Source organism: Vulpes vulpes, chromosome 16 (assembly GCF_048418805.1).
Source record: "Vulpes vulpes isolate BD-2025 chromosome 16, VulVul3, whole genome shotgun sequence".
Taxonomy (NCBI): domain Eukaryota; kingdom Metazoa; phylum Chordata; class Mammalia; order Carnivora; family Canidae; genus Vulpes; species Vulpes vulpes.
The window spans coordinates 60,315,686-60,343,175 of NC_132795.1; the positions used below are offsets into that span (position 1 = coordinate 60,315,686).

A 27,490-nucleotide genomic window follows, 5' to 3' on the forward strand; every position below is an offset into this window, starting at 1 on the left:
ATATGAGAAAGTTCGGCAGAGTTGAGTGGCCATTAATTTGAAAAAAGCTTAGTATACATCAGCAAAATTGAGGTGCTCAGGTGAAGGTATGGAAAACCAGAGGCAGTTTGTTATAGAGATACATTTGTAGCTTACTCTGACTTAACAAGATTAAATTTTTAGAAAATACACATTCATGGCCAAACATGCAGTATCCAGACTTTATTTTCCCTTAGACCGAATCCTATTCCATAGTTTTTAGTCCTTGAACCTTTCTGCCTTTTTCCATAATTGCATTCTTATTCAGGTCTTTCTTCCTAGATAAAATTTTAAATATTCAAAGTCAACAACATAGCAAAGAGACAGCCTTACATAAAACACTAGAGTCAAATTTTACTTCCTCCATGGAAAAAGGCTTAATAACAAAATTATTTCCTTTAAACAGTTTATAATTATACTAAATTCATTTCTCTGACAGAATGTAATTAGCTGCCAAAATAAATAGGATTACCTGTAAGATTTCCCAGGAACTCAAGTTAGCCTGGTAAATCCAGCGTATATAGTCAGCACTGAATGCCAACAGAAGAATAAAGGACTAGTTACTGCGTAGCCCCATTTCTGTTTCTGGTAATAAGCTGGAGAGGTTGTGACTTACACGAATTTAAAAATGGTAATAGGAAACTAACACTGAAAGCCTGTTTCGTATTTGTAAAAAGAGATACTTCTCTGGTTCTGATTAAATCAGATAATATATGGACAGCACCTGGCAGGTAAGTAGATACCCAGGGTATTACCAATTTTCTACCTTCCTCCAACCTGGTTCCCATCTTTTGCATCACTTCTGTCCAGTGAGAGGTGCGAGTTGGTGCCACAGTTGCTTAGGACAGAGTAAGGTGCCTCCTTCATCAGATCCCAAACTGTAGACAATAATCACCTGTGGAGGCTGTTAAGCTGCAGTCCTGGGCCCCACCCTGCAGAAACTGAGAAAGTTGGGGTAAAAACCTAAAAACCTGCACTTTTAATCTTCATCAGAGTTGTCTAAAATCTATTTGTATTTCATTGTGTTGGTATCAAAATACATACTTGAAAATGTTTACTCATGTTTGTGCATTAGTATCCAAAATTAAAAACTGACTACAGTACTTACTGAACTGCTATGTAACTAAAAATTTTAAGACTACCCTGTTTTTCAAATTTCCTTTATTTCCTTAGATCTTAATGAAACATTTCATCTTTTGCAGATCATAGTGCTTTATTAACAGACTTATGTATTCTTTTCCCATTCCTTTAATACAAAAAAAATTTTATTCAATCACCAGTCATCTTCATCTGACATTTCACTAAGTACAGGATTCATAATGTCAACATTATTAGATCAGTCATTCAAGTGGGTCACACAAGTTCATCGGCATTGTGCCAAATACCCACTCAAAAGATACACTGAATAACAGATGCCTCCAGGTGTATGTATCAACCTTAGTTTCTTGAAGTGAACCAGGACTGTTTCACAGGTCAAACTGCCAGTCTACAGAAATAAGCTGGAAAAGACCCAAGTGTACGGCTGTACATATTGAATGGCAAGTTCATTGCTACAAGAACCTCTATAACTGACTGTTCGTTTGTACACTTCTCTGCCATTCTTGCAAAAAGCCTCCCCTGAATAGTTATAGTTCAGAGTTTAAAGCAAACTTGATGAGATAAAACGTACCAGGTGGCTTTTCTGTGGCAGAAATTACAACCATTTTTCCTCAAGCAATTTTAAAGACAAGCAAGGTTGAAAATAAATATGCAAGCACACAGTAAACTAAGGTCTATATTTAGAAATTCAGGTACAAAGCACAGCAGAGCCTATGACTGTAGAAGATAAATTAGAAATATAAACTAGCAATGAAGCAATAATTTCCTTCAAATAGCAGGAAACAAGTTCTCCAATACCATTATTTTAGATCACTGTTTAGTATTCATCTATTAACTTTGGAGTTTGTTTTAAAAATCCCTTTTGCTGATTATAACATTTGACCAGATATACCAAATAGACCTTAAATCATAGTACATGAAATAAACCACTTAATTTCTGATAAACTCAACAACTTTTTGTATATAATGATGGGCTCAAGAACCTTTGTAGGCTTGCTTAAGATCCCTACTGGTGTTTATGAAAGCTTTTAAAAGTTATGTTCTTATCCATTTGTTGTTCTACATTATTAATGTAAAACTCTTAGTGGCTTAGAAACAAACATTTAAGCCTTGCATGTTGGAGTGATCTGTTTTAAGTTCTCAAGGATGTATTCTGATTTACTCCAGAGCATCAACTCCTTTCCTCCCCTCCCTCACACTCTCTCACACACACACATACACAATTCTGCAAAATGGAGGCAAATTTCCAGACTTCAGTATAAGGAAAACTAAGATTTTTCAGGCTTTGATTATAACCCTTAGTTAAGAGGAATGCCAAATGTATGTGCTACTTTTAAAATTTTTATGAAACAGAATATGAAATAAAAAGATGAATTCCAGCTATCATATTGAGAATGAATGAGGCATGATGAGACATCTTAACAAAACATGACACTTATCATCCATAATCAAAAATTTCAATTCCCTGCCTGAAGTTGACTTGGAAATGGTACAAAGTCTACGACTTCTTCAAAGGACCACAAGATAACATTTTAAAAGCCTGCAAACCACTGAAAGCACTTATATATATTTTACATTCAAAACTAATCTATGGAGCCCATTTCATTCAATTTAAAAGTCAGTTCCCAAATATCTGTGGCTGCTTTTACTGTGTTTTTAAGAAGGGGATTTTAAGCCATCCTAGAGATAAAATTGGTGTGAAGAATTCTTTTTATATCTTAGATGCTTTAGGTGATTAAGAACTTAAAATTGTTACTCCTTAATATGAAACTTCCAAAACAGCTTATGACCAGCAAAGAAATGTTCCTTAGGCACTGTGAGGTGTACTAAGATGGAGCATGAAACCAGGTTGAAGCATACAGTTTGGTAACTACACTGATGGTTAACAAAACGTTAACAAGCACTAACTTACTACCTTATCGCTGAGCGCAAGAAATGCCTTTACCCCACTACTCCTGAGATTCTTAAGAGGGAAAACTAATTTCACAAACAATTTTAAAAAGAATCCATATACAGTTCTAAGAACTGCACATGTTTAGGGTATTAGAAAAGATGTTTTCTTTTATAAGGCATCAATGATTAAATTAATGTAATGCATATCTAACAAAAGATGGTTAACACTCGGTATCATAAAACCATTTACTCTTCTTTTAAATTTCTCTAATTCCTGCTACTTTTACCAGCTTAAATAAGAAAAGAATGCCTCTTGGCCTAATCAACTATGGTTATAAAAAAAACTAAGACATCTGAAACTATTAGGCACATCAAAGGTACAGTTTATGTAGTTCAAGGTTCCCTTCTTAAGGGGCAAATGAGTTACCTGGCACATTATACATATGGAACTGTAAAGATCATCAACTAAATTCAACTTTCACATTTTTTAGTTTAAACTGAAAGACTTCTAGTAAATATTCAAATATACCATATCTTCAGTTACAACTGAATAAGTGTAACATTTTACCAGATAAAAAGCTGGAATTTAAGTATGAGAAACCTTCATACACTGTGCTAGTATTGGTCTCTTCTTTTTAGACAAAAGCCAGTCATCAATACTTTCAACACAGCAGTTTAGAAGATAAACGTCCAAACAGGTGACTTGGTTGTAGTCCATAATTTAGCAATTCAATGCCACTGGCATCATAATGCTGTGGAGAGCAAGTGTATCTCCATATTTTAGTCAGATTTGTCTTTCTTCTTTCCTGTTAAGGGCACTTTGTTTACAACAGCAGACCCAACAGCTGTAACACCTCCAGCCACAGCAGACACGCCCCCTTTCACCAGCCCTATTCCCATGGAAGGCACAGTTGTAACAGCTGTCTTGGTCACCTCCAGACTCTTCCCACCAATCCAAGCCACACCACCAATGGTGGCACCAACGGCTCCCTTTGTAACACTGAAGATACCGCCAGTCACACGGGACAACATGCCTGGTTGCTGCTGTGGGTGATCTTTCATTGAACCTAGTGAGAGAAATACGAAGACAGTCAAATATTAAGTCTTTATAAGAGCAGTACAAATTATTAAGTATCCTAAGACTTCCTAACAATCAGGAGGTTGTTTTGATAAGGTGAACCACATAAATACAAATCTGATCAAGACACTAAGGAGCTCTTCCCTCAAGGCTATAGTCATGCATGTTTTTAAAATATCCTGGTCCAATGCTGTCTTGGTATCTGAGAAAAAATGCTTTGGGGACTGTCATAAAATATTTTAAAACCTAAATTTAAACGTTTCCTTGATTTACAGTTTTGTTGTTATTAATAAAAATCTTTATATCCTAAAAGGAGCATGAAAAAATAAGAAGATAAATATATTTAGCCTTCATTTCCTTGACAGAATTCAGTCATTAGTCAAACAACCTTCTCCATTTAAAGCAGTGGTTCTCAAAGTTTTGTCTGGAACTGCTGGGGATCCAACAAGACCATTTCAGGGGCTCTGCAGGATAGAAATTATTTTCTTTTCTTTTTTTTTTAATTTTTATTTATTTATGATAGTCACAGAGAGATAGAGAGAGAGGCAGAGACACAGGCAGAGAGAGAAGCAGGCTCCATGCACCGGGAGCCCGACGTGGGATTTGATCCCGGGTCTCCAGGATCGCGCCCTGGGCCAAAGGCAGGCGCCAAACCGCTGCGCCACCCAGGGATCCCTATTTTCATAATAATATAACACGTCATCTATCCTTTCACTTTTATTTCACATTCATTCACAAGTCTACAGAATTTTCCAGAATCTAAATGATGTGCAGTACTCAGGAGACCAAACATAGAAGCAGCTGAGAAACTAGCCGTCTTCTATTAGCCCTAACACTAAAGAGATCTGTAAAAATTTAAAAACAAGGTCACCCACCCTCTTCACATTTTTTGTTTTGTTTTTATTTGGATAGGTGTTTTTCAAAAATCTATGTTAATCGTGTTACTATGTAATGGGTCCACTGGAGTCTTTAATGAATATTTAATTTCCATTATTATTTATATGCCAAATATCAACAAAGACAGCTTTTTGGGGTCCTCAATTTTTAAAAGCATCTTGCAACCAAAAAGCTTGAGAACCACTAATTTAAATACATATGGGTGTCTGCTCTATTTGCATTTTAATAATGTATTTAAAGAGCTAATGATACATAAAAATAGGAAAATTATTAATCTCTTAAAATCATGTTACTTACCTAAAATCATTTTTGTAATGTTGAGATACTACAGCTATGCTTAATACTTTCACTGCCTCAGTAATTCTTACAGGAGAGAGCATATGATTTAAACATCTAGTCTGTAAAAACTCCTTTACTCCAGAAAGGGTAGTATCAATATGAAAATTCATATTTATTTAAGTCATGAGATTGTTATCTGGTTTGTTTCACTTTGTTTTGAATAGAGTCATCCAAACTGGCATGTAACCTCAAACTCAGGAATAAAATAACAGGAAGATTTCATAAAAACCTGCTTGTGTCAGTCTCAAAAAAACACAGGTCTTTCCTCCTTTGTAATCTAATGATTTAGATACCAACAACACGTAAGCTATGATGTCTATATTTTTCTAAACTTCACGGAAAAACACTTGGTCACGAAACAGATCAGGCTTTATTCACTGAAAAGGTACACTGACACAAAGAAAAGCAAATTCTTGGGTACACAAGCCCAACTAGGACCATCAAAGTTACTAACTCCTAGCAGAATATGATTATCAGGGAAGATAACACTGGGAAACAGATAATATTTTCTTAAATATTTTATTTATTTATTCATGAGAGAGAGAGAGAGAGAGAGAGGCAGAGACACAGGCAGAGGGAGAAGCAGGCTGCATGCAGGGAGCCTGACGTGGGACTCGATCCTGGGTCTCCAGGATGATTCTCAGGGCTGAAGGCGGTGCTAAACCACTGAGCCATCCAGGCTGCCCGAAAACAGATAATATTTGATGGAGAAAAAATTCTGAAAATCAAGCTTTTCTAATACAGCACAATTTTACTTTGATAAAAATTTTCTTTCCATTGTTTTGTTTTGTTTTTTAAAGATTTTATTTATTTATTCATGAGAGACACAGAAAGCGGGGCAGAGACACAGGTAGAGGGAGAAGCAGGCTCCCTGCAGGGAGCCTGATGTGGCATTTGATCCCAGGACCGAGGATCACAACCTGAGCCAAAGGCAGACGCACTCAACCACAGAACTGCCCAGGTGCCCCTGCTTAAGAGGTTTTCACATCATGTAATAAGTATGAAAATCTCACTGACTTGTCAAAATAGTTCATAAAGATATAGTAATGGCTAAATTTATAAAAACTAAATTTTAAATTGAAGCTATTTGGGTAATAAGCAAAGTTAATATAAACGTTTAAGTAGCTGAAATAGAAAACAAGATATGGAAAAGCATCTGAATACGTTAATTATAAAATTATGATGAAAAGGGTTACATAATTGGTAATTCTTTTATAATCAAGGTCACTAACAGTAGGAAAAGCAGAAAATCCTGATTTGAAATGGATAAAACAGGTAACTGCCTCAGGCTGAATACCCTCATGAGTATTATCCTGCTATGCCAAATTTGGTGCACACACATTTGATGAAGAGAATTTTTCTTAGTCAAAGTAGATAAATATTAATGCTGTTGATCTCTTTAATTACAGCATGCTCTTAATTACCACCATATAACTTATCTGCTCTGCAGACTACCTTGGTTTAGCAGGTTGCCATATAAAGACATTACTAAAGCACCTTCTCTTCCTTGACAATCATGCTTTATCTCTTTCCTGATTTTATCCCTTAAAAAGTCCTTATTAACTTTCTCATTAAGCCCTAACTTTTCAAAACCCTAGGGTTCTAGGCCTAAAAAATAAGTCAAGAGAACAGCTGAACTAGTAATTTTCCAGGCTGTTCTTCCACCAAACTAAAACTAATCACCTAGTTACCTCCATCTTCATTTAGGGCTTAAGTACAAACTTTTGTGTTTTCCTAGCAATTTCATTGTTGTCTACCAACACAAGAAATATAAGTAGAAAATTCTGGACAGTGGGTAACTGGGAAGAAAATAAAATACCCAGAGTTACAGCCTACAGCTACAGAGATACTAGTCTGTCTGCTACTCCACTGGGGTCTGGTGGCCATTTCATCCTTTATTCTTTACCTTGATTCTCTATCTTACCTATTATGACTGTCCTGTACGAACATACAGCTGTCAAAAGAAATCACTATTTGGTTTAGTTTAATAATATTCTAGGGCAGCCCCAGGGTCTTAGCGGTTTAGCGCCACCTTCAGCCCGGAGCGTGATCCTGGAGAACCAGGATCAAGTCCCACGTCAGGCTCCCTGCATGGAGCCTGCTTCTCCCTCTGCCTGTGTCTCTGTCTCTGTGTGTGTCTCTCATGAATAAATAAATAATAATAATAAATAATAATAATAATATTCTACAGCAAAATCGTAAGTAGAAAATGCCTATAGTTCTTTTCTGTATATAGTCAAGACATTCACATTTGCAGTTAGTGTTTCCAGGGATTTTTGAAGTTTAGGTAAGAAAATGATTCATGATGTCACAATTTTCAAACAAAAAGAGAATTTAATCAGACCCTAAGACCATGTATTAATATAGAAAGAAGAGCTACCAATTATAAATAACAGCTTAATAACAAATCTCCAAATCTCAAGTGCCTCTTGAATTGAGTTTTTGTAATGCATGACATTAAAATTAAATATAGTCCATCCTTCCTCTGCAACCTACACCCATTCTTTTTTTTTTTTTCCCTACACCCATTCTTAACAAATGAAAGGATATTCTAATTTATGAAATGGTCTTAATAAGAGTAGCAAAAGAAAAGATCTTACATAATAAAACAGCTGCATGGTGTCCCCATTCACCAATATCTGTGCTTTCTTAAAAGCTAAAAATGCTGATCTTCAACTATTTTTGGAACATATTCACTGACAAGGTAAACAGATTGTTATTTTAAATTTAACAAAAACAATCAGAATTTTAATTCAGTAGGATGTTTGTTTCCATTCTTAGTGTGTCAGGTGCATACTTACCTTCTGGTGGTTCATCACTAAGGTATGATGGGAGTTCTTGATTTTTATCTGCCTGATTCATGATCTCCTAAAAAACATATACACATTTCATTGTAACCTCAATAATCTGTGAGATGACCTCCTATCACATACTAAATTAAGACAATCCATTTTATTCAGATAAACATTTTAAAACACTTGTAGCAAAACTTCATCTTACTCCTCTCTTACTTTGTGGTGTTTAAGAAATACTTTTAATTACACTAGTGTACAATATAAATCTTATCTCAAACACCAACCAAACAGTAACAAGTATAGTATTATATTTTTACTGTTGCTTACTAATTCAAAGTTGGAAGGTGGGGAGTAGACAAAAATCATGAGTGTTTCCTCCTACAGTGTATTGGTTAACTGTAATTTCACAACAGACTTAAGGAAAACCTATACTATGCTAAAAAATATGTTCTATCTGAAAATTTTCTAAAAATCATGATATCCTTCTATAAAGGTGGCATTACCTATCTGAATCATTAAGAGATGGATTTTGATTACTTTTTTATTGTTTTTAGAGCTCTTAAAAACACAGGTAGCAAAAGAACTCAAGATCTATGAAAAAATATATATGCGATTATCTCAGTATGAAAAGGAAATGAACCTAAGAAATAAAATAAGCTACACTGGAATGACGAAAACAGTTAAACTTTCTTTTTCCAATTTCCTTTACTATCTTAAAATATTTGCTTTTATAGTCATTTGACCAAGAAAATATTAAAGCAAGTCGGGACTGGAATACTAGTATTCCAGTACTACAAGTATTAGAATATTATTTAAAGAATTTATTTATTTATTTATTTATTTATTTATTTTTATGTATTATAGTCACAGAGAGAGAGAGAGAGAGAGAGAGAGAGAGAGAGGCAGAGACACAGGCAGAGGGAGAAGCAGGCTCCATGCACTGGGAGCCCGATGTGGGATTCGATCCCGCGTCTCCAGGATCGCGCCCTGGGCCAAAGGCAGGCGCTAAACCGCTGCGCCACCCAGGGATCCCTATTTAAAGAATTTAAAACAAAACATGCAGAAATTCTGGCAGAGTGTGTGTGTCCCTTCCTGATGAAAAACTACTGTGGAGCCACCTTCTTCCCCACTGAGCTGTTAATTCCAAGAGGAGAGACTGTTTAGCTTGTTTCCAGGATCTGTGTATCATATAGGTGCAAGCCAGATCACCTGGCTGATCAACCGGTTAACAGATGCTACCACGCTGTGTACAGAAATCCGAGGAAATTACATACACATATACATCTGACACAAGTGACTGGAGTATAAAAACAGGTATGATGCAATGGGGAGGGTGCCTGGCTGGCTCAGTCTGTGACTCTTGATCTCAGGGTCATGAGTTCAAGGCACACAGTAGGCATAAAGCTTATTTAAACAACAGGTGTGACGGTAATTGCATATATTTCAAAACTGCCTTTCTGTATATATTCCACAAATCCCAACTAAAAGACTCCTTTTCCTAATACAGAATCCCTTTTTATTTTATTTATTTATTTATTTTTTAAGAGACACAGAGAGAAAGAGTGGCAGAGACAGGCAGAGGGAGAAGCAGGCTCCATGCAGGAAGCCCGATGTGGGACTCAATCCCAGGTCTCCAGGATCACACCCTGGGCCGAAGGCAGGTGCCAAACCACTGAGCCACCCGGGCTGCCCAGAATCCCTTTTTAAAAAATTCTCAATTTTCCCACATATATCTCGTAATTTAGAAAAGAAAAAGGCCACCATTTTAAAAGATTAAAGCTGCTTTATAAAAAAAAACATATGCAAGTTCATTTATATAATATGAATTGACTTTATCCTCCTATGAGTAGGCAATGAGGAGCCACGACAAGATAACATCGTCAGATCTGTGCTTTAAGAAGCTATCTGAATCAAGAACAGATGAAGGTGGGGTACCTGGGTGGTTCAGTTGGTTAAGTGGCTGACTTGATTTCAGCTCAGGTCATGGTCTCTCGGGGTGGGGCTCTACACTCACTGCATCTGCTTGAGATTCTCTTTCTCCCTCTCCCTCTGTCCATCCCCCTGCTCATGCTTGCTTTCTCTTGGTCTCAAATAAATAAATATAAATTTTTTAAAAGGAACAGATGAAGGACAGAGATTAAACACCGTAAGTGGCTCCTTTAGAAGTTTGGTGAGATGGGAGTAACAGTTTAAACTGCCAGTTTTTTCAGTATAAATAAATGTTTGAACAAAAACCTAGGAGTCGGGATCCCTGGGTGGCGCAGCGGTTTGGCGCCTGCCTTTGGCCCAGGGCACGATCCTGGAGACCCGGGATCGAATCCCACGTCGGGCTCCCGGTGCATGGAGCCTGCTTCTCCCTCTGCCTGTGTCTGCCTCTCTCTCTCTCTGTGTGACTATCATAAATAAATAAAAATTAAAAAAAAAAACCTAGGAGTCAACCCTCGACTTTCTGATTTTTACATTCCCATCTAATCATCGGTAAATTCTGCTGCCTAAATCAATCCAGAATACAACCATTTCTCATCACCTCTACTGCTACCACTTTCAGTTAAACTATAGTAGCTCTTGCTTGGGCTGCTACAAAGTCTCTTATCTGGCCTCTGAGCTTCTACCGTTGTTCATCAGTTTAGCCCTGCCATACTCTGCTTAAACCCCTACAACTGCTTCCTGTTTTGCTCAGAATAAAATCTAGAATAGAGGCCTGACATCTAACACTCTGATAGTGTCTCCTACCATTCTGCCTCTCACTCGTAGCAGTCCAGAAACACGGGTTTCCCTGCTCATCCTCTCCTGAGAGGCTCTTCCCCAAGACATGTGCATGGCTTGCTTCCTTATGTCCTTCAAGTCTCTATGCAAATGTTTCCTTTAATAGAGATCTTCCCAGACCGCCTGACAATAGATTAGCACCCCCCTCCACTCCTCTCCCTATCATTTTCACCTAACCTTGCTCTATTTTCTTTATTGCTGTCACTTGATCATATGTATCAAATATATATATATTTTATATACATATATATGCATACATACATATATGTATATAAATACACACATATATGTATATAAATACACACATACATATACATGTATACATATATGTATACATATATATGTATATAAAATATACATATTTACTTTATGTCTTCCACAATTTGAATGTAAACTCCAGGAGAACGAGGCTTGGTTTTATTCACTGCTCCATCCCCAGAGCCTTTTTCAATGCCTGATGCTTGGTAGACAATACTTGGATTTTTTGTATGAAGTGGAAAAGAGCTTGGGTATTAATATGAGAGAAAAGGAAAATATAGGATGTAAAATTTCTAGTGTGAGCAATGAAGTAGACAAAAAAGATAAAGACAAGGTATAGGAGACAAGAAACTACTTCTGAGAGAAGATGACGGACTTTTTAAAATTTTTATTTTATTGTGGTAAGAATACTTAACTGAGATCTGCCCTCTAAAATATAAGTGTATACTACATTACTGTTGACTATAGGTATGATGAAGGATTTGTTTTTGAACAGCTGGATTTGAAATGCATTCAGGACATCTACAGGATATGTGTATTAGCAGGCAACTGGACTTAAGGGGTCTGAAACTTAGCATGAAGTTTGAGTTAGAGTTGAGGCCCTGAGAGTGGTTTGAAGTGATAGCTACACATGTTGGGGATTGATGATATGATCAAGGCAAAGAATGGTAATAGAGAAGTAGACTGATAACCTTAATTAGACTGCTCATATTTAAGAGGTAAGTGAAAGGGAAGCCAGCAAAAACAAATAAAATACATCTGAAAGTGTACAAATGAGTACAGCCTCATGGAAGGCAAGAGATGAATTTATAAGCTTCCCAGAGACACATACAATGCAGACATTAATATAATTTATGGAGACCAAATACTATGGGGAAATGATAATGTTACATTTAGAGAATATAAAAGGCATATATATCATATAATCCAATTTTTTAAATGCACATAAAAAGACTGAAAGGAAGTATACCAAAATGTTGATAAATACTGCCACTAAGGGAGTAGAAATATTTATATAAAGAGACGAGAGAGAGAAAAGGAAATACCATTCTCCCCTTTATATATAGATATACATATGTATATTTAAAATCTGTAATTTAATTTTTTACCATAAACATGTATTGCTTTTGTACTTCAAGAAAACTGCATATTTTTAATTCTTAGAAATCAGTGATATTCAAAAAGGATATTTTCAAAGATTACGCAGCTCATCTACCTAGTTTTTATACTATTTTAGGTTTTTATCCTTAAATCAAATTGATCATCTAACAAACAACATACTTAAATCACAAAATGCTGATTTGAAGAAAATGACATCAGCAAGTTTAATTCTTGCTTTTGTCCTTGGTAAGGAAACCATGACAAAGAGTCTTATGCAGGCTACTAGTACACTGACTACTGCACTGTAAAGAAGTTACCTACTACATCACTCGATAGCTCTGATACAGAACTCCACATGAGAAATTTCTTTAGCGGAATTCAGAAAAACTTTTGTTTCCTCAACATATTTAGAACATTTTCTTCTCTTTGAGACCTACGTACTTTTCTATTTAAAAGATACAAAGAGAGATGATAATTCCCTTTTTCCTTTGGCTTCCAGGAAGCTTACAGCTAAAATCCCAACTTAAACTGGGTAGGTTCCTGTAGCCTGCGTAGTTGTCCTATTTTCCCCCAACTCCACACCTCAGGACTTCCACTCTTATCGCTGTTGTCCAGGGTTGGTTTGCAATTTCAATTTCTTATATCCTTACCATTTTGTTAGTATATGTTTTTGTTGTAAGCTTGACACACAGTATTTGCAGAATAAATGGGATAAAACTATCATCTGTATCCACATTAATTTTAAGCATCACAAGAAAAAACACATACCAATATATGGCCCACATTTTTCATTAAAAAGAAAGAGACTACTTTAAGCTAGAATTGTGCTTTTAAGAGCAGTATGCCAGGGGCTTCAAGAACCACAAGAGAGATATGATGTATGTATTTTACTACACAGTAATTAAAATACTTTTTGTGTTTAAATATACACTAATTAAAAAGATAATTGAAAAGTGCTTGGGAATTTTTAGGATAACTAGACTCTCAAGAAATTTCATTCCTACTTGGAACTTCTTCAGGATATACTCTCAGATTTACCAGCTCTCTCCCCAACGCACGACAACCCCCCATCCCCCATGAATTTACTCTGCTCCTAAGTTAGATGTTTGGTAGAAGAATGAATGAATGAATGAATGAATGAATGAATGAATTTATTTTATTTTACTTTATTTTATTTTTTTTTTATTTTATTTTTGGTAGAAGAATTTAAAATGTAGATAGAAAATCTGAAAATCTGGAGTCCTGCCAGGTTAGAAGCCTGGCTACTGAGAACAGAGGAACTGGCTATTAGAGGGCTTTGAAAGTCCTAAGAGTCCATAGAGATTGATTTTTGTTTTGTATACATATTTTTAAATGTTTGAATTTCTTGTACATCACTGGTGTTAACACAAGCATGTAGTATTAAAATTCCTCTAGAACTCTCAGGGTAATAAAAATTGTGTAAAAGCTGCAAGTATTTGGAATATTGTTGTTTTCTAAATTCCTAATTTGGTCATAAGCCATAAAATACCTTATAAAAGTATTTTTGCTAAAATCCTTAACTATCTGCAATGCCACCTGTACTTTTTACTCACCTAAATCATTCCCAACCCCTACACACATGTATGTCCCAAACTTTTAGTGATATTACCTCTTTACAGACCCACCTTATCACTAAGGAGAACTATTCTTTTTATCACCATCATTACATGAGTTTTGTTTCTTTTAAATTGGGAATTATAAACACAAACACACTCCTAATCTCTTAAAACTAGGAAAGGTAAATAATATGCATGTAAAATTTAGAAGTATACACATGGAGACAAGTAACAACTGACAAAATGTCAAAATGACCATTTAGATTAAACAAAATTATTAAACTCTATTCAAACCAAAACTCAATGAGTCATTAGTTCAACATATACTTGGGTCCCTACTATGTGCCAGACACCCTGTTAGGCACTGAGACTTCAGTGTGATTCAGCACACACAGTACTCCTCTAAACCAGTTTACCCAAAGTGGACACACTTCCCGGCACTTATCAATTTATTTCATTCAAAAACCAAAAAATGATATGCTCTCTAGGAACTCATAATATACACAAGTTTCTATTTAAAAAAGTACCTTCCTAAGGAAGGCAATAAAAACAGAAAACAGCCTTTAAATCAGGACAAATAATTGCATATCCTTGGATATAAATCAGTTTTACCACTTACTCCTAACATGTGAACAAATTTAGAGTACCAACTAAAACTGGCTATCGGTGTATTTTTTTTTTAAGAAATTGTGAAATGTGAAAGACTTCTTTGCTGTAGACTACAACTTGTCAGTAGTTATCTAGGCATTCTGGGCCAAGGAGAAGTAATTCTTGTCCAGTACAATAGCATTATAGCAGCTGGTAAATATACTGAGCTAGGATTAATAACAACACTATTCCCTAGAGGGTAATTTCTTCCAATAATAGAAATAAGTAAACAAATGCCTCTTAGGAACGCCCCCGTCCCTTTTTTTTTTTTTTAAGGAAAACAGATGAATCAATGTTGTTTGTGGAAATCTATAACATCTGATACATAAAGTTTTCATTAATGGTGAGGACAGAGTCTGAAAATAGTACACAAATTTCCCTGTGGCTAAACACTCCTTTGTGTTCTTAAGGAAGTTAAACAGCACTAACATACTATATGAAGCCTAACTACAAAATACAGTACACAACAGCTTACCGTCAAAGCCACTTCAAAAACCTGTTATTAAATAGTAAATGCCAATTTTCTGTAAGAAAAAGACTATAAATGAATTAGCTTAATTCTTCTACACCTTCTATATATAGGAACTTTGCCACATCCTCATTCCCATTTTAGCTTCTTTGCCAAGTAACTACATGGAGTTTCAAAAATATGTTTATACAGAGCTTTGATACACATACACCAATAAGCAGTGTATATTAAAACACCAGCTTACTGTGTTTAGGCTCCTCTAGTTAACCAACTCTCCTGAACAGGCTGCTTTTAAACATGGCCCCCGCCCATTAAATCAACAGCACACAGGCTACAAGAAATGCATTGAACATGGCAGGGAAGAAAAAGTAATCCATCAGTAAACTTTTAAGTGATCACCTTAGTGATAGGAACAACTAACAGTATCAAAATGGCAATTTTTAAGTGTTGCCTTTAAATGAAACATTAAGCAGAACAAATCAGATAACCAGTACACCAATTATCTTCACTAAATTATACCTCATTAGTTCCAGATATTTGTGTCCTTCTTATGTCACACACTGTGTTAGGCACTGAGGTTACAACCAGAACAAGCATGTGAAGGCCCTAGTCTGAAGGTTTATATGTAATCCAGTGAGATATCTTCAGGAAGTAGCAAAAACAGCAAGTACTCAATGACTTAGACAGGTAAAGATTTTCCTAAAGTTAACAAAACACACACACACACACACACACACAGAGGAACTTTTCCATCTATCCTAAACTTTTCTAATGATATTCTTCTTTCTATATGGACATATTTTTACTGAACTTGGTTTCTGGTACATCTGCCGTAACAGACTAAAGAAATGAAAGTGGAAAAGAGTGCATATAGGTTTATTAAAGATTATTTCCCTATTTCTTTAAAAAAAAAAAAGCAGGCATGGCCACATAGGCAAACACAGACCTGTTGATGTGGTATCGATATTCCTGGGAACCCTTTAGGGCACCCACACCAGTGAATGTTCTAAAGGTTAAACAATCACATATAGCAAATAATCAGAGAGAGCAAATAAAGTATTTTCACTTGGAACTAGCACAAGTGTTCACAAAGGTGTAACAAATAAGAACTCTCCTCTTTAGGGGTTTCTAAACCTTTCCCAGCGGCTCCTTCTCCCCGCACTGATCTCTTTAGTCACAAGCAAGTCTTTTTCTTTTTTTCTTTGGCAGAGGGAGTGACGTGGCAGGAGAGGCAGAAAATGACCCTGGAGAAGCCGTGACTGGGGCTAAGCTCAGCACCTCCTCCCTCTGCTCCACGTTGTGCCCAGCACACCCCCACTCCCATCGGGTTCCAGAATTCCTGTCTTCTCACGCGGAAAAGGCGATGTGTTTAGGCGGGGATGTGACTGGAAGTGGGAGCTTGGGGACCAGTCCCCAGCTGCGTGTGCACAGCGGGCACGGATTCTGTTCAGACTCGGGAGGCGATGATGGCACCGACGGGTGCTCCAGCCGCGGTCCCCAGGCACCCCGGGCGCCGCCAGCCTCTCCCTTCCACACTCTCAGCTTGGGGCTGGGCGTCAGAGTCGAGCCTTGCTGCCTGGAAGAGCACTGGGGCCCAAAGCGGTGCCGGAGCCCCAAGGAGCGCTTCATCAACAGGTCGGGCGTCAGCGCGGCGGGGAAGCCCAGCACACGGCCCCCCCACCCCTCTCGGCTCCCAAGCCGCGGACGCCCTCCCCCACCCCCCACCCCCCACCCCCCCAGCCTGACGCCGAGAGCTACCAAGTGAACCGGCGGCTTCCAAGGAGAGCCCCGGTCACAAAGCAGGGCTGGGGAGTCCGGGACACGTCAGGAACAACAACGCCGCCACGAACCTCAGTCCGCCCCCAACATCGTCCCGCCCCTCCCCCTTTCCCGCTCAGTCCCCCCAAAAGGCTGCGCTCGGGGAAGCCAGGCCCGGGGCGGTGAGGCGCAGGAGAGCTAACGGAAGAAGGCGGCCGAGAGGAGCACAGGAAGCCGAGACGGCGCCCCCCGCCCTCCCCGCCCCACTCACTCACCTCCGGGGTCGAGGGTCGGCGCCTGGAGCCGGGGCTGGGCGGAGGGAGCGGGCCGCACCGAGCGGGGCTGCGGGCGCCTGAGCGACGGGCACGGCCGCGGGCAGCCGCGGGCTCCGGAGGCGCCTCCTCAAGCTCTGGAACCCGAAGACTCCGCGGGCGACGGCGGCTCTAGCGGCCTCTGGATGCGGACGTGGCGCCGGACGCGACCCGCCCCCTCCGCCGCCTCCTCCGCTCCCGCCTCCTCCCGCGCCTCGGCTCCGACGCGCACGCGCGCCCCAGGCCCCTCCCGCGCCCACCCGGCACACGCCCACCCGCTTCTCGGCCCGCCCCGCCCTCCCAGCGGCCCCCCGCCGGCCGCCTCTGAGCGTGCGCACGCGCGGCGCCCCCGCGGCCTGCTCCCGCCTCCCGCCCCCCGCCCTCCGGGAGCCTCCGCGGGCGCCCCGGGCCCGCCTGCGCGCGCCTGGGCCTGGGCCTGGGCCCGGGCCGCCCGCCCCCTTCCCTCCGCCGTCCGATCAGCTCGGCCGGGGGGCGCCGAGCCGCGGGAGCTCAGGCCTCCAGCCTCGGCCCGCGGCTTCGCGAAGCTCTCGTTCCGCCGCGAGTAACGGTCGGTGGGAGCTCAGAACCTTTGCCCTGGGGGCGGGGGGGACGGTCGCCAGTCTGTCGGGCTCTCCGTGGCCCGGGGGCTTCAGAACCTTCTCCCCTTCCCTGCTGCCCCTCGGGGAGAGGCGGGCTGGGCCCTCGCGGCGACGCCGCCCGCTTACCCCTGTGGCGGTTACTGTACAGCTGCCCGGCCCCGGCCCCGGCCCCGGCCCGGCCCCGGCGGGAGAACCGCTGTGGCTGGTGGTCGCCCGGCGCCCTGCAGGGCTCAGGGCTCAGGGCTCGCGGCTCGCCAGGCACTCGAAATGGGCCCCGGGGAGTGGGCTTGGTAGTAGGACTCAGGAGAGTCGGGAGCGAGACGCCTGGCGCGGCGCGGCGCCCCTCCCTCGGCTCCTGCTGACCCGCTGGGTGCCGCGGCCCGCTCCCCGCCCCCCGCCCCCCGCGGTGGCGGAGGCTCTGCCTGCGGTTCTGGACGGTGTGGACAAGCGAGCCGTGCGGGGAGGATGCTGCGCGCACCTGAGCCCTGTGCAGGTGTGGGGATGGAGGCGATGAGGGGCGAGAGGCTGATGCTCGACTAGGTAAACGCGACCCGCTGACCTTTCTCTGCCTCTCCTTTCGCACCTTAACAGGAGGAGGACTGTAAGCCCATCACAGGTTTGTTTTTGAATCAAGAGATGGTGTGAAAGGGCTTTCCGAAAGGTGAATTCCTATACAAGTGTGAGATCTTCCTTCACGGTCCAGGCAGCAAGACAAAACATGCGAAGTAACCAGTCAGGAAACTCAAAAAATGTCCCTCCCCCCCCCCCCCCCGCCCCAATGAAAAATAATCCGGGTGATGCAACCCAATCTTTTTTTTTTTTTTTTTTTGATGCAACCGAATCTTAACTGTTGACCAGGCGCAGACAAGGACACGCTAACCGAGGAGAGCATCCCTGAAGAAGCTAACTTTGATCCACGTCACAAATGTAGTGGACTAAATATAGTTTATGGTTTCAGCCCAGCCATTGATTTATCAAAGCAGCAAATCAGATCCACTTAAACTATGGATTTGAAACTATCAAGATATTTTAGTTTTCCAGATCTTAAAGGAGAAATTAAATAATATTGTCACTTTAAAATATAATTCGGATGGGGGTGCCTGGGTGGCTCAGTGGCTTAAATGTGGGACTCTTTGTTTTTGATCAGGTCATGATCTCATGATGGAGCCCACCTCTGGTTCTGCACTGGGTCTGAAGCCTGCTTAGAATTCTTTCTCTCCCTCTATGTCCTTCCCCCGCCCCTCTAAAAATAAATAAATAAAATGTAACATGATTTGGATGATTAGCAGGCTCTACAGATTGTGTGTTTATCACATGTGAAGAGTTGGGTACGTACTCTATCTTCTTATCACAGAAGCCTCTGTCCTTAATACATGACTTTTTAAAAAAGATTTTATTTGACATAGAGGACACAAGAAGGAGGAGTGGTAGGGAGAGGGAGAAGAAGGCTCCCTGCTGAGCAGAGAGCCTGATGGAGGACTCCATCCCAGGACCCTGAGATCATGACCTGAGCTGAAGACAGATGCTTAACTGAGCCACCCAGGTGCCCCAATACATGACTTCTAGGGTGAACACTAAGCAGAATTACAAAGTACAAAATTGCACTGTTCTTCCCTTGCACTTTTTTCTCTCCACAGGAGAATTTAATCATTATTAAAGTATAAATGATTAATAAAATTGAGGCCACTCCTGGGAGACTGTACATTTTTAGTTATTACAGTCATAATCTACAGCAGTGGTTAAAAACCATCACATAAACCAACCAAAATGTAGGGGAGCTCTTTGGAAGTTTGTGAGTTCACCAGACCTTTATAAAACTGCCAGTATTTCTTAAAAGGTTGACGCTATCATTTTTTATTACCACAGTATTCAAACCTATAAAAATGAATATCACCACTCAGTGCCCACCCACCCCTAGATCTAAAATGAAAATAAATATTATAATCATGATGGAATGGTTTCTACAGAAGGATGCTGTCTTGATTTGATGTACATTGGTGCAGCAGAAGGAGCCTCAAGGAAGTCAGGCCCTCTTCATTTTATAGACTGAATCCACTCAGGTCTTGATTCCTGTTCCATGAAATCTCATTCTCAGATTATTAAAAATGAAACTATTTCTAGATGTTATTTTGAAAGACTGTATAATGTCTTAAAATGGTGAGTCCACGGAGCCTTCAGGCAATAACGGTCTTTTAATGCAACAAATTCTTAATGCACCTATATTAATTATCCAGTCTCTTAAATCACCAAGTTTTCCTCTAGTTGGTTACACACAGAGAGCTTTCTGCATTATTGAAAAATTAGAAATTAGATGTGATATCACATGCTTAACAGGATGGGGCATCCAAAAAGTAGGTGCCAGAAGGAAGCAAGCTGTACACCAGAAACATGAAAGCAAGAAATAAGTTCTTTATAGGCATTGAAGTTGAAAGAGATCCCAATCCAAGTCTATCCATCACACGAGTCTACCTCCTAGCATAGGCACAATAATAGTTTTCATTGTTGAACTGTTGACCACTTAGTGTTTGTTTCTATGTGAACTCATTTAAATGACAAATCATTTGGTGTAAGGTCCACATATTTTCCAATGTTCCATCATGTCTTTATGAATGTAGTGCATCATCTTGGCGTTTTGAAATGAGCTGGACAGTTAACAGCTTTATATAGATTATCACATAATGTAAATTATTTTGCTTTTCTTTTTTTTTTTTTTTTTTATTTATTATAGTCACAGAGAGAGAGAGAGAGAGGCAGAGACACAGGCAGAGGGAGAAGCAGGCTCCATGCACCGGGAGCCCGATGTGGGATTCGATCCCGGGTCTCCAGGATCGCGCCTTGGGCCAAAGGCAAGCGCCAAACCACTGCGCCACCCAGGGATCCTTATTTTGCTTTTCTATTCTCACTTTCTTACTCTTTTTTGACTTCCTGGCACAATTACCTGGACTATTCTTGGTTTTCCTTCTTAACTTTTTCTGTGATATAACTAAGGTTTATTTACACAATTTTTTGGCACATATCTCATTCCTCCCAATAATCCAGTGAGGCAATATTCATATGAGGAAACACGTAGTGAAGTTAGATAATTTATCCAAGAGCCTACAGTCAGTAAAGAGCAGATCCTGGAGTCAAACACTTTTTTTTCTGACATCAAGAAGCTGACTTGGTGCTATCAGCTAGGGCTTGGTGTTCCTAGGAGCTGGCCTAGCGTAGTAAGGCCTTGATGTCTCCTGTGGAACATAAACAGTTTCAGAAAACATCAGCATCAGAAAAGGCCACCACATGATCATGATGGATCAGGACAAAAATAAGACTACTCCATAACCATGTCTGAATGTAGACAGAAACATAAATCTGTCCTGTATTCCCAAATGTTATACACAAACTGAAAATATAAAATAATGAGACTGTTACTTCTTTACCAATTACACCTTAAGCCTCATGCTAGTCTCTCTTTTTACATAAGATTTATTAAGATACCCAATCATAGACTTATCCCTGCTCCCTAATAGCATCCACTTTAAAGCAAAATTCCTCAAATCACCTAACACAAATTCATATCTTAATGTAAGTCCTTTCCAACATCCTTTTACTGAGATGCCTCACTGTTACCCGTGGTGTGTCCTTCCCCTTGTTGAAATGAGTTATAAGGTCACCTTGTTCAACTACTGGTGTTCCTGGTGATGTCTGGCTAGAAAGCATTGACAATTCTTTCTAGACTGTCCAATACAATGCATATCTGTGGAGCAGAAAGCACACTACTTATGCATTTTGTGCCAAAGAAAGTGGGAACCATCCCCTTATCTCTAGCCATAGGATTGTCACACCAAAGCTAGAGAATGTTGTCCTTTTTGTAGATTCTATATAGAGTGTCTGATAGATGGAGTCTCCAAAAGATAGTGAAAAGAAAAAAAATGTTGGAATAATTGAACATTATTTTGCAAGAAAAAAAAGAGAACAACCTGTCAACCCATACCTTGCCCCACATACAAAATAACTCAAAATGGATCATAAATCTAAAATTATAAAACTTTTAGAAGAAAACATAGGAGAAAGTCTTTGTGATTCTGAGTTAGGCAAAACATTTCTTACAACACTCAAAGCATGATCCATTAAAAAATTAATTTATAAAAACTTCTCTTTGACAGTGTTTAGAAAATGAAAAAACAAGTAACAGACTGAGAGAAAATATTTGCAAAATATGTATCTGATAAATGCCTGTATTCAGAATACATGAAGAACCACAACTCAATAAAAAAGACAAGTAAACCAGTTTTTAACTGCCAACTGATTATCAATCACAAATTAAGATAAATCTTTTAAAAAAAAAGAAATGTTTTTGTACAAACTACTTGGTTTATAGTGGAGTAACTTCAAACTGGAGTTGAAAGTCACTGCCAACTGATAATCACAAGATAAAGGTAGTTAGGGTGCCTGAGTGGCTCAGTTAAGTGTCTGACTTAAGCTCAGGTCATGATCTCAGGGTCCCTGGATTGAGCCCTGTGTCGAGCTTCCCACAGCAGGGAGTCTGATTGTCCCTCTCCCTCTGCTTCCCTAACTCATTCATATTCTCTCTCTCTCTCTCTCTCTCTCTCTCTCACACATAAATAAAATCTTAAACAAAGCCAAAAAACATTGGGGGTAGTTGAATGATCACCACAGGAGATATATCGGTGGCAAAAGAAATGATATCATCATTAATCATTAGGGGAATGCAAATCAAAACCACAATGAAATACCACCCCTTGGCCAAAATAAAAATAATTCCAACTGCTGTTGAGGATGTTTGAGCAACTAGAACTCCCAGACATTGTGGGTGGAACTGCAGAATAGTAGAGAGACGCTTGAGTAAACAGTTTGGCAGTCTCTTATAAAGCTAAGTGTAACTGTACCATGTGACCCGGCAATACCATTCCTAGATATTTACCCAAGAGAAATGAAAACGTGTTTACACAAAAACCTGGACACCCATTTTATAATAGCCAAATACTGGAAACAATCTAAGTTCCTTTTAACTGGTGAATAGATAAGCAAATAGTGGTACATATATACAATGGAATCTAGTCATCAGTAAAAGGAACAAACTAGTGATATAACAACATAAATCTCAAATGTATTCTTCTAAGTGAAAGATGCAAATTCAAAAATCTGTATACTGATGTTTCCAGGTATGTGACATTCTGTAAAAGCCAAAACTATAGGAAAAGAAGAAAACAGATTAGTGGTTGCATGGGAGTTGGAAGTGTTGACTAAGGGACTTTTTGGGGTGATGTAACAGTTCTATAGCTTGAGTGTGATGTGGGTTACACATTGCATCTTTCAAAGCTCAAAATTTTGAAGCAATTTCAGGAGCAGTTTTATTGCATGTCAATTACATCTCAATAAACCTGATTGAGAAAAATGTTGAAATGGAAAAAAAATTGAGGTAGGGCCACAGGGCACCATGAATATACAAAGACAACAACAGTAGCCCTCCTGATAATTCTAAATCTTAAAAAGATAAATTTTTAGTGCATAATCCATATTATAAAAAAATTTCTCCATTTTTTTCTTTCTTGTAGAGTAAGTTCATAGTACATTGAAATGTTTTTGTGCCAGGGTGCCTGGGCAGCTCAGCCAGTTAAGCATCTGACTTTTAGTTCAATTCAGGTCGTGATCTCAAGATCCTGGGATTGAGTCTGTGTTGGGCTCCTCACTCAGTGGGGAGTCTGCTTGTCTTCCTCTCCCTCTCCCTATGCCCCTCCCCTGTGCTTAAGCGCAAGTGCACTCTCATACACACTCTCTCTCAAATAAATAAATATTTTAAAAAAGAAATGTTTTGGTACAAACGAACTACTTGGTTTTAGTGGAGTAACTTAAAATTGGAGTTGAAAGTCACTGCCAACTGATTATCAGTCACAAATTAAGATAAAACATGTCTGAAACTAAGAACTTTGGGAAAATATATTTGGATTTCAAAAACTCTATTTACAGCTTTGTGGGAACATGTTTATTGTACAGATGAGTACTAATGCTGTACTGTAGAGGTAAAGGCATTTGAGAGCCTACCAGTAGCCAATAGTGGTCAAATAGGCAAAAGTAGGTTAAAAACATAGAAATTGAGCATCTTCAAACTCAGGTTGTATTACTGGTGGGATGCTTATGAAATGGGCATGCCATGAAGTGCTACCCTATAGGAGCATAAGTGGCTGCTCTCCTTTGGACCTAGGGAAAAGGAATGAAGATGAGAATATTTGCTTATTCGTTAATTAAACGGCACTTAGATTATTTCCAGTTTGGGGCCATTATAAAATATGTGTCCAGGTTTTTGTGTAAACATGCTGTAATTTCTCTTGGGTAAATACCTAATTTAAGAGTGATTTAAAATGGTCCAATACTTTTATAACCTCTATCATGTGATATAGAGATCTAGCAGAGATATAGATGGATTAATTGGAGATTAATTTCACAGTCCATGGTAATGGCCCATCCTGGATGTCACCCACTAGTGCTCAGAAGGCCTCCTTTTGATGGACTTTCTCTTTTCCCATTTCTTTATGGCAGTGGTGGCCAGAGTTTCCATTCTGCTTTAAGTGCTACAGACCCCTTCTAAGTAGCAGTTAGAGAAGACTGCACTGCACGGTACCTGGAAACCTTCTAGTTTCACTTGCAGAATTCAGTCTCACTCATAGTTCCCTGGGTGAGCATGAAACTTCATCAGACTGCTGTAGAGCTCTTTGCTTAAAGTGTCTCAATGCACCAGATTGGTTTATCTACCAACTCTTCAAATATCAGTAGCTACAATTGTCTTTGTTTTCCTGAACTTTCCAGACAGGGATTCAAGACATTTTTTTTTCTAATGGAGAAAAATTTTGGAGTTAAGCATTTCATATCTGGTATATCTTTGGGGTCAACCACTTGTACTTTCATATCTTTCAGAAAATCATCTTTGTGTATTCCTAGTTAGGGAGTACATATCATCAGATTTCCCTAGTATCTCTTCCTTCTGCTCAGCAATCATGAATTTTAAAGAAAAATCTCCATCTGACTTTCGCCCATTTCTAGTCCTGAATGCAAATTCCTCTTTGGCATTTGTGAGTTTTTTTTTCCAGTTCTGCAATTCTCTCCAAGTCTCCTAATCTAGACCTAGGACAGAGATTTTAAAGATTTTTAAGATTTAATTTTAAGATTTTAAAGATTCGGGATCCCTGGGTGGCGCAGCGGTTTGGCGCCTGCCTTTGGCCCAGGGCGCGATCCTGGAGACCCGGGATCGAATCCCACATCGGGCTCCCGGTGCATGGAGCCTGCTTCTCCCTCTGCCTGTGTCTCTGCCTCTCTCTTTCTCTCTGTGACTATCATAAATAAATAATAAAAAAATATATATTAAAAAAAAAGATTTTAAAGATTGTTTAAAGATTCTTATTTCTTCTGTCAATTGGCAATTTGATCTTCTTCTTTTAGCCATTGAAGGTTTGTCTGGCTCATCTCTCCCTATGACTTAGAATTTTCTCAAGTCCAATGTAGTCTGCAATTTTTAGTCTCTTCCCTAACCCCTCCATGGTCAGAAGAGACAGCACAGGCTACAATGTGTACACTGAAGGTAATGTTCTCTCTTCCCAATATTTCCCAAAAGGAGGGAATTCGATTATTGAAAAGAAAACAGTTTTTAAAAAAGATTTTATGTATTTTAGAGAGAGCTTGAAAACAAGTGGGGAGGGGCAGAGGGGATGGGAGAGGAAGAAAATCTGAAGCAGACTCTACACTGAGCACAGAGGCCAATGCGGGGCTGGATCTCAAGACTCTGAGATCATGACCTGAGCCAAAACCATGAGTTGGATGGATGCTTGACTGACTAAGCCACCCAGGCACCCCAGAAAACAATTTTAATAAAATTTGTGGTAAGGTTGAAATAATGTAGGTCCTTTCATAGACTACTGCTATATTGGGATCTTAGGAACCATTTTATTGTAGGAAATTGGTTTCCAGAAAGGGATCATTTTGTTGTGAGAAAGAAAAACCCACTTGAGCTAGAGTTAAAAAAAAAAAAAAAAGGAGGTGGAATTGGGAAGATGATTGTGTAGACATCTCTTGGAAGGCAAGAACAGTAAGTGTAACCAGACCTCACGAAGGTCTTTAACCATGAGCTGGTGGACTATGATTGAGGAAGCCGCTATTATCTTTCCATATCTCTTACCAGATTTGCTTCACACCAGCTTTCCCACTATAATTATTTGGACTCAAGTCTATCTGCCTAGGGCAAACAGCCTATGTACCCCTGTTTGAATCTGGTTCCTACTCCTGGCTCTGCCTCCTAGAATGATAGAATGCTAAGTATCCTATAGTCTGACTCTGCTGCAGGCCTACTCTTCCTATGGGCTGTTTGGCTTTGGTTTCTCTTTGGTTTGGTTTGGTTTGGTTTGGTTTCTCTTTGAATAGTTTCTCTCATTATTTGAGGGAACTGCTGTAGCCTTTGTTTCTTGTAGCCTGGAGAATCTAACCAAAGCATCGGGCATTTCTTACATATCATCCATATATCTAGCACTAGAAGATCGGTGACATAAACCTTACCCCTAGATAGTTCACTCTTAAGGCAAGACATATGGACATTAACCATTTATAAAGCATTGAAGAAGAATACAAATGTCAAAATGAGTGGTCAGGCAATGAGGACTGAATGAATACAGAAACAATAGATATGGATGTGGCCTGCAGAGAGCTTCTAGGATAGAGAGGGGGAAGGAAGGTATCTTTTAATAAGTATTAAGTGCCTACTTTTAAGGACTGGGGCTGGATACTTATAAATAGGCAGAGTGGAATAATTACTATTTTCCACCCACATCCAGTATAGATATTAGACCCATGAAGGGAACTAGTAATAAAAACTTCATCTTGGGACAAAGCACCCAAAGTGGTAGCAGAGTTTACCTGATAGAAAGTTTTTCAAGGATAAAGAGTTTAGTAGCAATTGGTGAGAATGGGCAAAGTGGAGCTTTAAAAAATATACACATGTCCATCGAAAGATGAATGGATAAAGAAGATGTGGTTTATGTATACAATGGAATATTACTCAGCAATTAGAAACGACAAATACCCACCATTTGCTTCAACGTGGATGGAACTGGAGGGTATTATGCTGAGTGAAGTAAGTCAATCGGAGGACAAACATTATATGTTCTCATTCATTTGGGGAATATAAACAATAGTGAAAGGGAATATAAGGGAAGGGAGAAGAAATGTGTGGGAAATATCAGAAAGGGAGACAGAATATAAAGACTCCTAACTCTGGGAAACGAACTAGGGGTGGTGGAAGGGGAGGAGGGTGGGGGGTGGGGATGAATGGGTGATGGGCACTGAGGGGGCACTTGACGGGATGAGCACTGGGTGTTATTCTGTATGTTGGCAAATTGAACACCAATAAAAAATAAATTTATTAGGAATCCCTGGGTGGCGCAGCGGTTTGGCGCCTGCCTTTGGCCCAGGGCGTGATCCTGGAGACCCAGGATCGAATCCCACATCAGGCTCCCGATGCATGGAGCCTGCTTCGCCCTCTGCCTATGTCTCTGCCTCTCTTTCTCTCTGTGACTATCATAAATAAATAAAATTAAATTAAATTAAAAAAATAAATTTATTATATAAATAAATAAATAATATACACAGTAGAGCTGCAATAGTCACATTGAAAGAACATGTATGTTCGCCCTGAGGTGGGAGACTTACTAAGTTAACATTTTCCATGTGACCCCAGAACACAGCATGATTTTTCTGGGATTTGTGTGAACCACAGTAAGAAAGCCTCTCAGTTTGGGAACAATTTCCCATCTATGATTTAGGCAATACTATGTGAATTTAAAGGGTACGGTCTTTCCTTTACAGGTGAAGGAAAAACTGAGGATTTCTAGCATCTTAAGT

The 27,490-nt window shown here is 39.7% G+C and overlaps 2 protein-coding genes across 3 annotated transcripts; one reads left to right on the forward strand and one right to left on the reverse strand.

The window, feature by feature from the left end:
* Positions 1 to 1,162: 1,162 nt before the first annotated feature.
* On the reverse strand, positions 1,163 to 17,842 carry TMEM263 (transmembrane protein 263). 2 transcript variants are annotated; one of them, XM_072741889.1, is made up of 3 exons: positions 17,732 to 17,842; positions 8,125 to 8,191; positions 1,163 to 4,076 (listed from the first exon to the last, which is right to left on the reverse strand). In XM_072741889.1, exons 2-3 carry the CDS (start codon positions 8,183 to 8,185, stop codon positions 3,790 to 3,792), a joined length of 348 nt encoding a protein of 115 aa, XP_072597990.1. In that variant the 5' UTR covers positions 8,186 to 8,191; positions 17,732 to 17,842; the 3' UTR covers positions 1,163 to 3,789. The 2 variants fall into 2 exon arrangements, with proteins under 2 accessions (XP_072597990.1, XP_025866720.1); XM_026010935.2 differs by lacking the exon at positions 17,732 to 17,842 and adding an exon at positions 16,971 to 17,223.
* LOC140595895 (uncharacterized) lies at positions 16,301 to 18,890 on the forward strand. Its single transcript, XM_072741602.1, has 4 exons — positions 16,301 to 16,634; positions 17,053 to 18,098; positions 18,197 to 18,221; positions 18,464 to 18,890. The coding sequence occupies exons 1-4, from the start codon at positions 16,301 to 16,303 to the stop codon at positions 18,604 to 18,606; spliced, it is 1,548 nt and encodes a 515-aa protein (XP_072597703.1). The 3' UTR covers positions 18,607 to 18,890.
* The last annotated feature ends 8,600 nt before the right edge of the window (positions 18,891 to 27,490 follow it).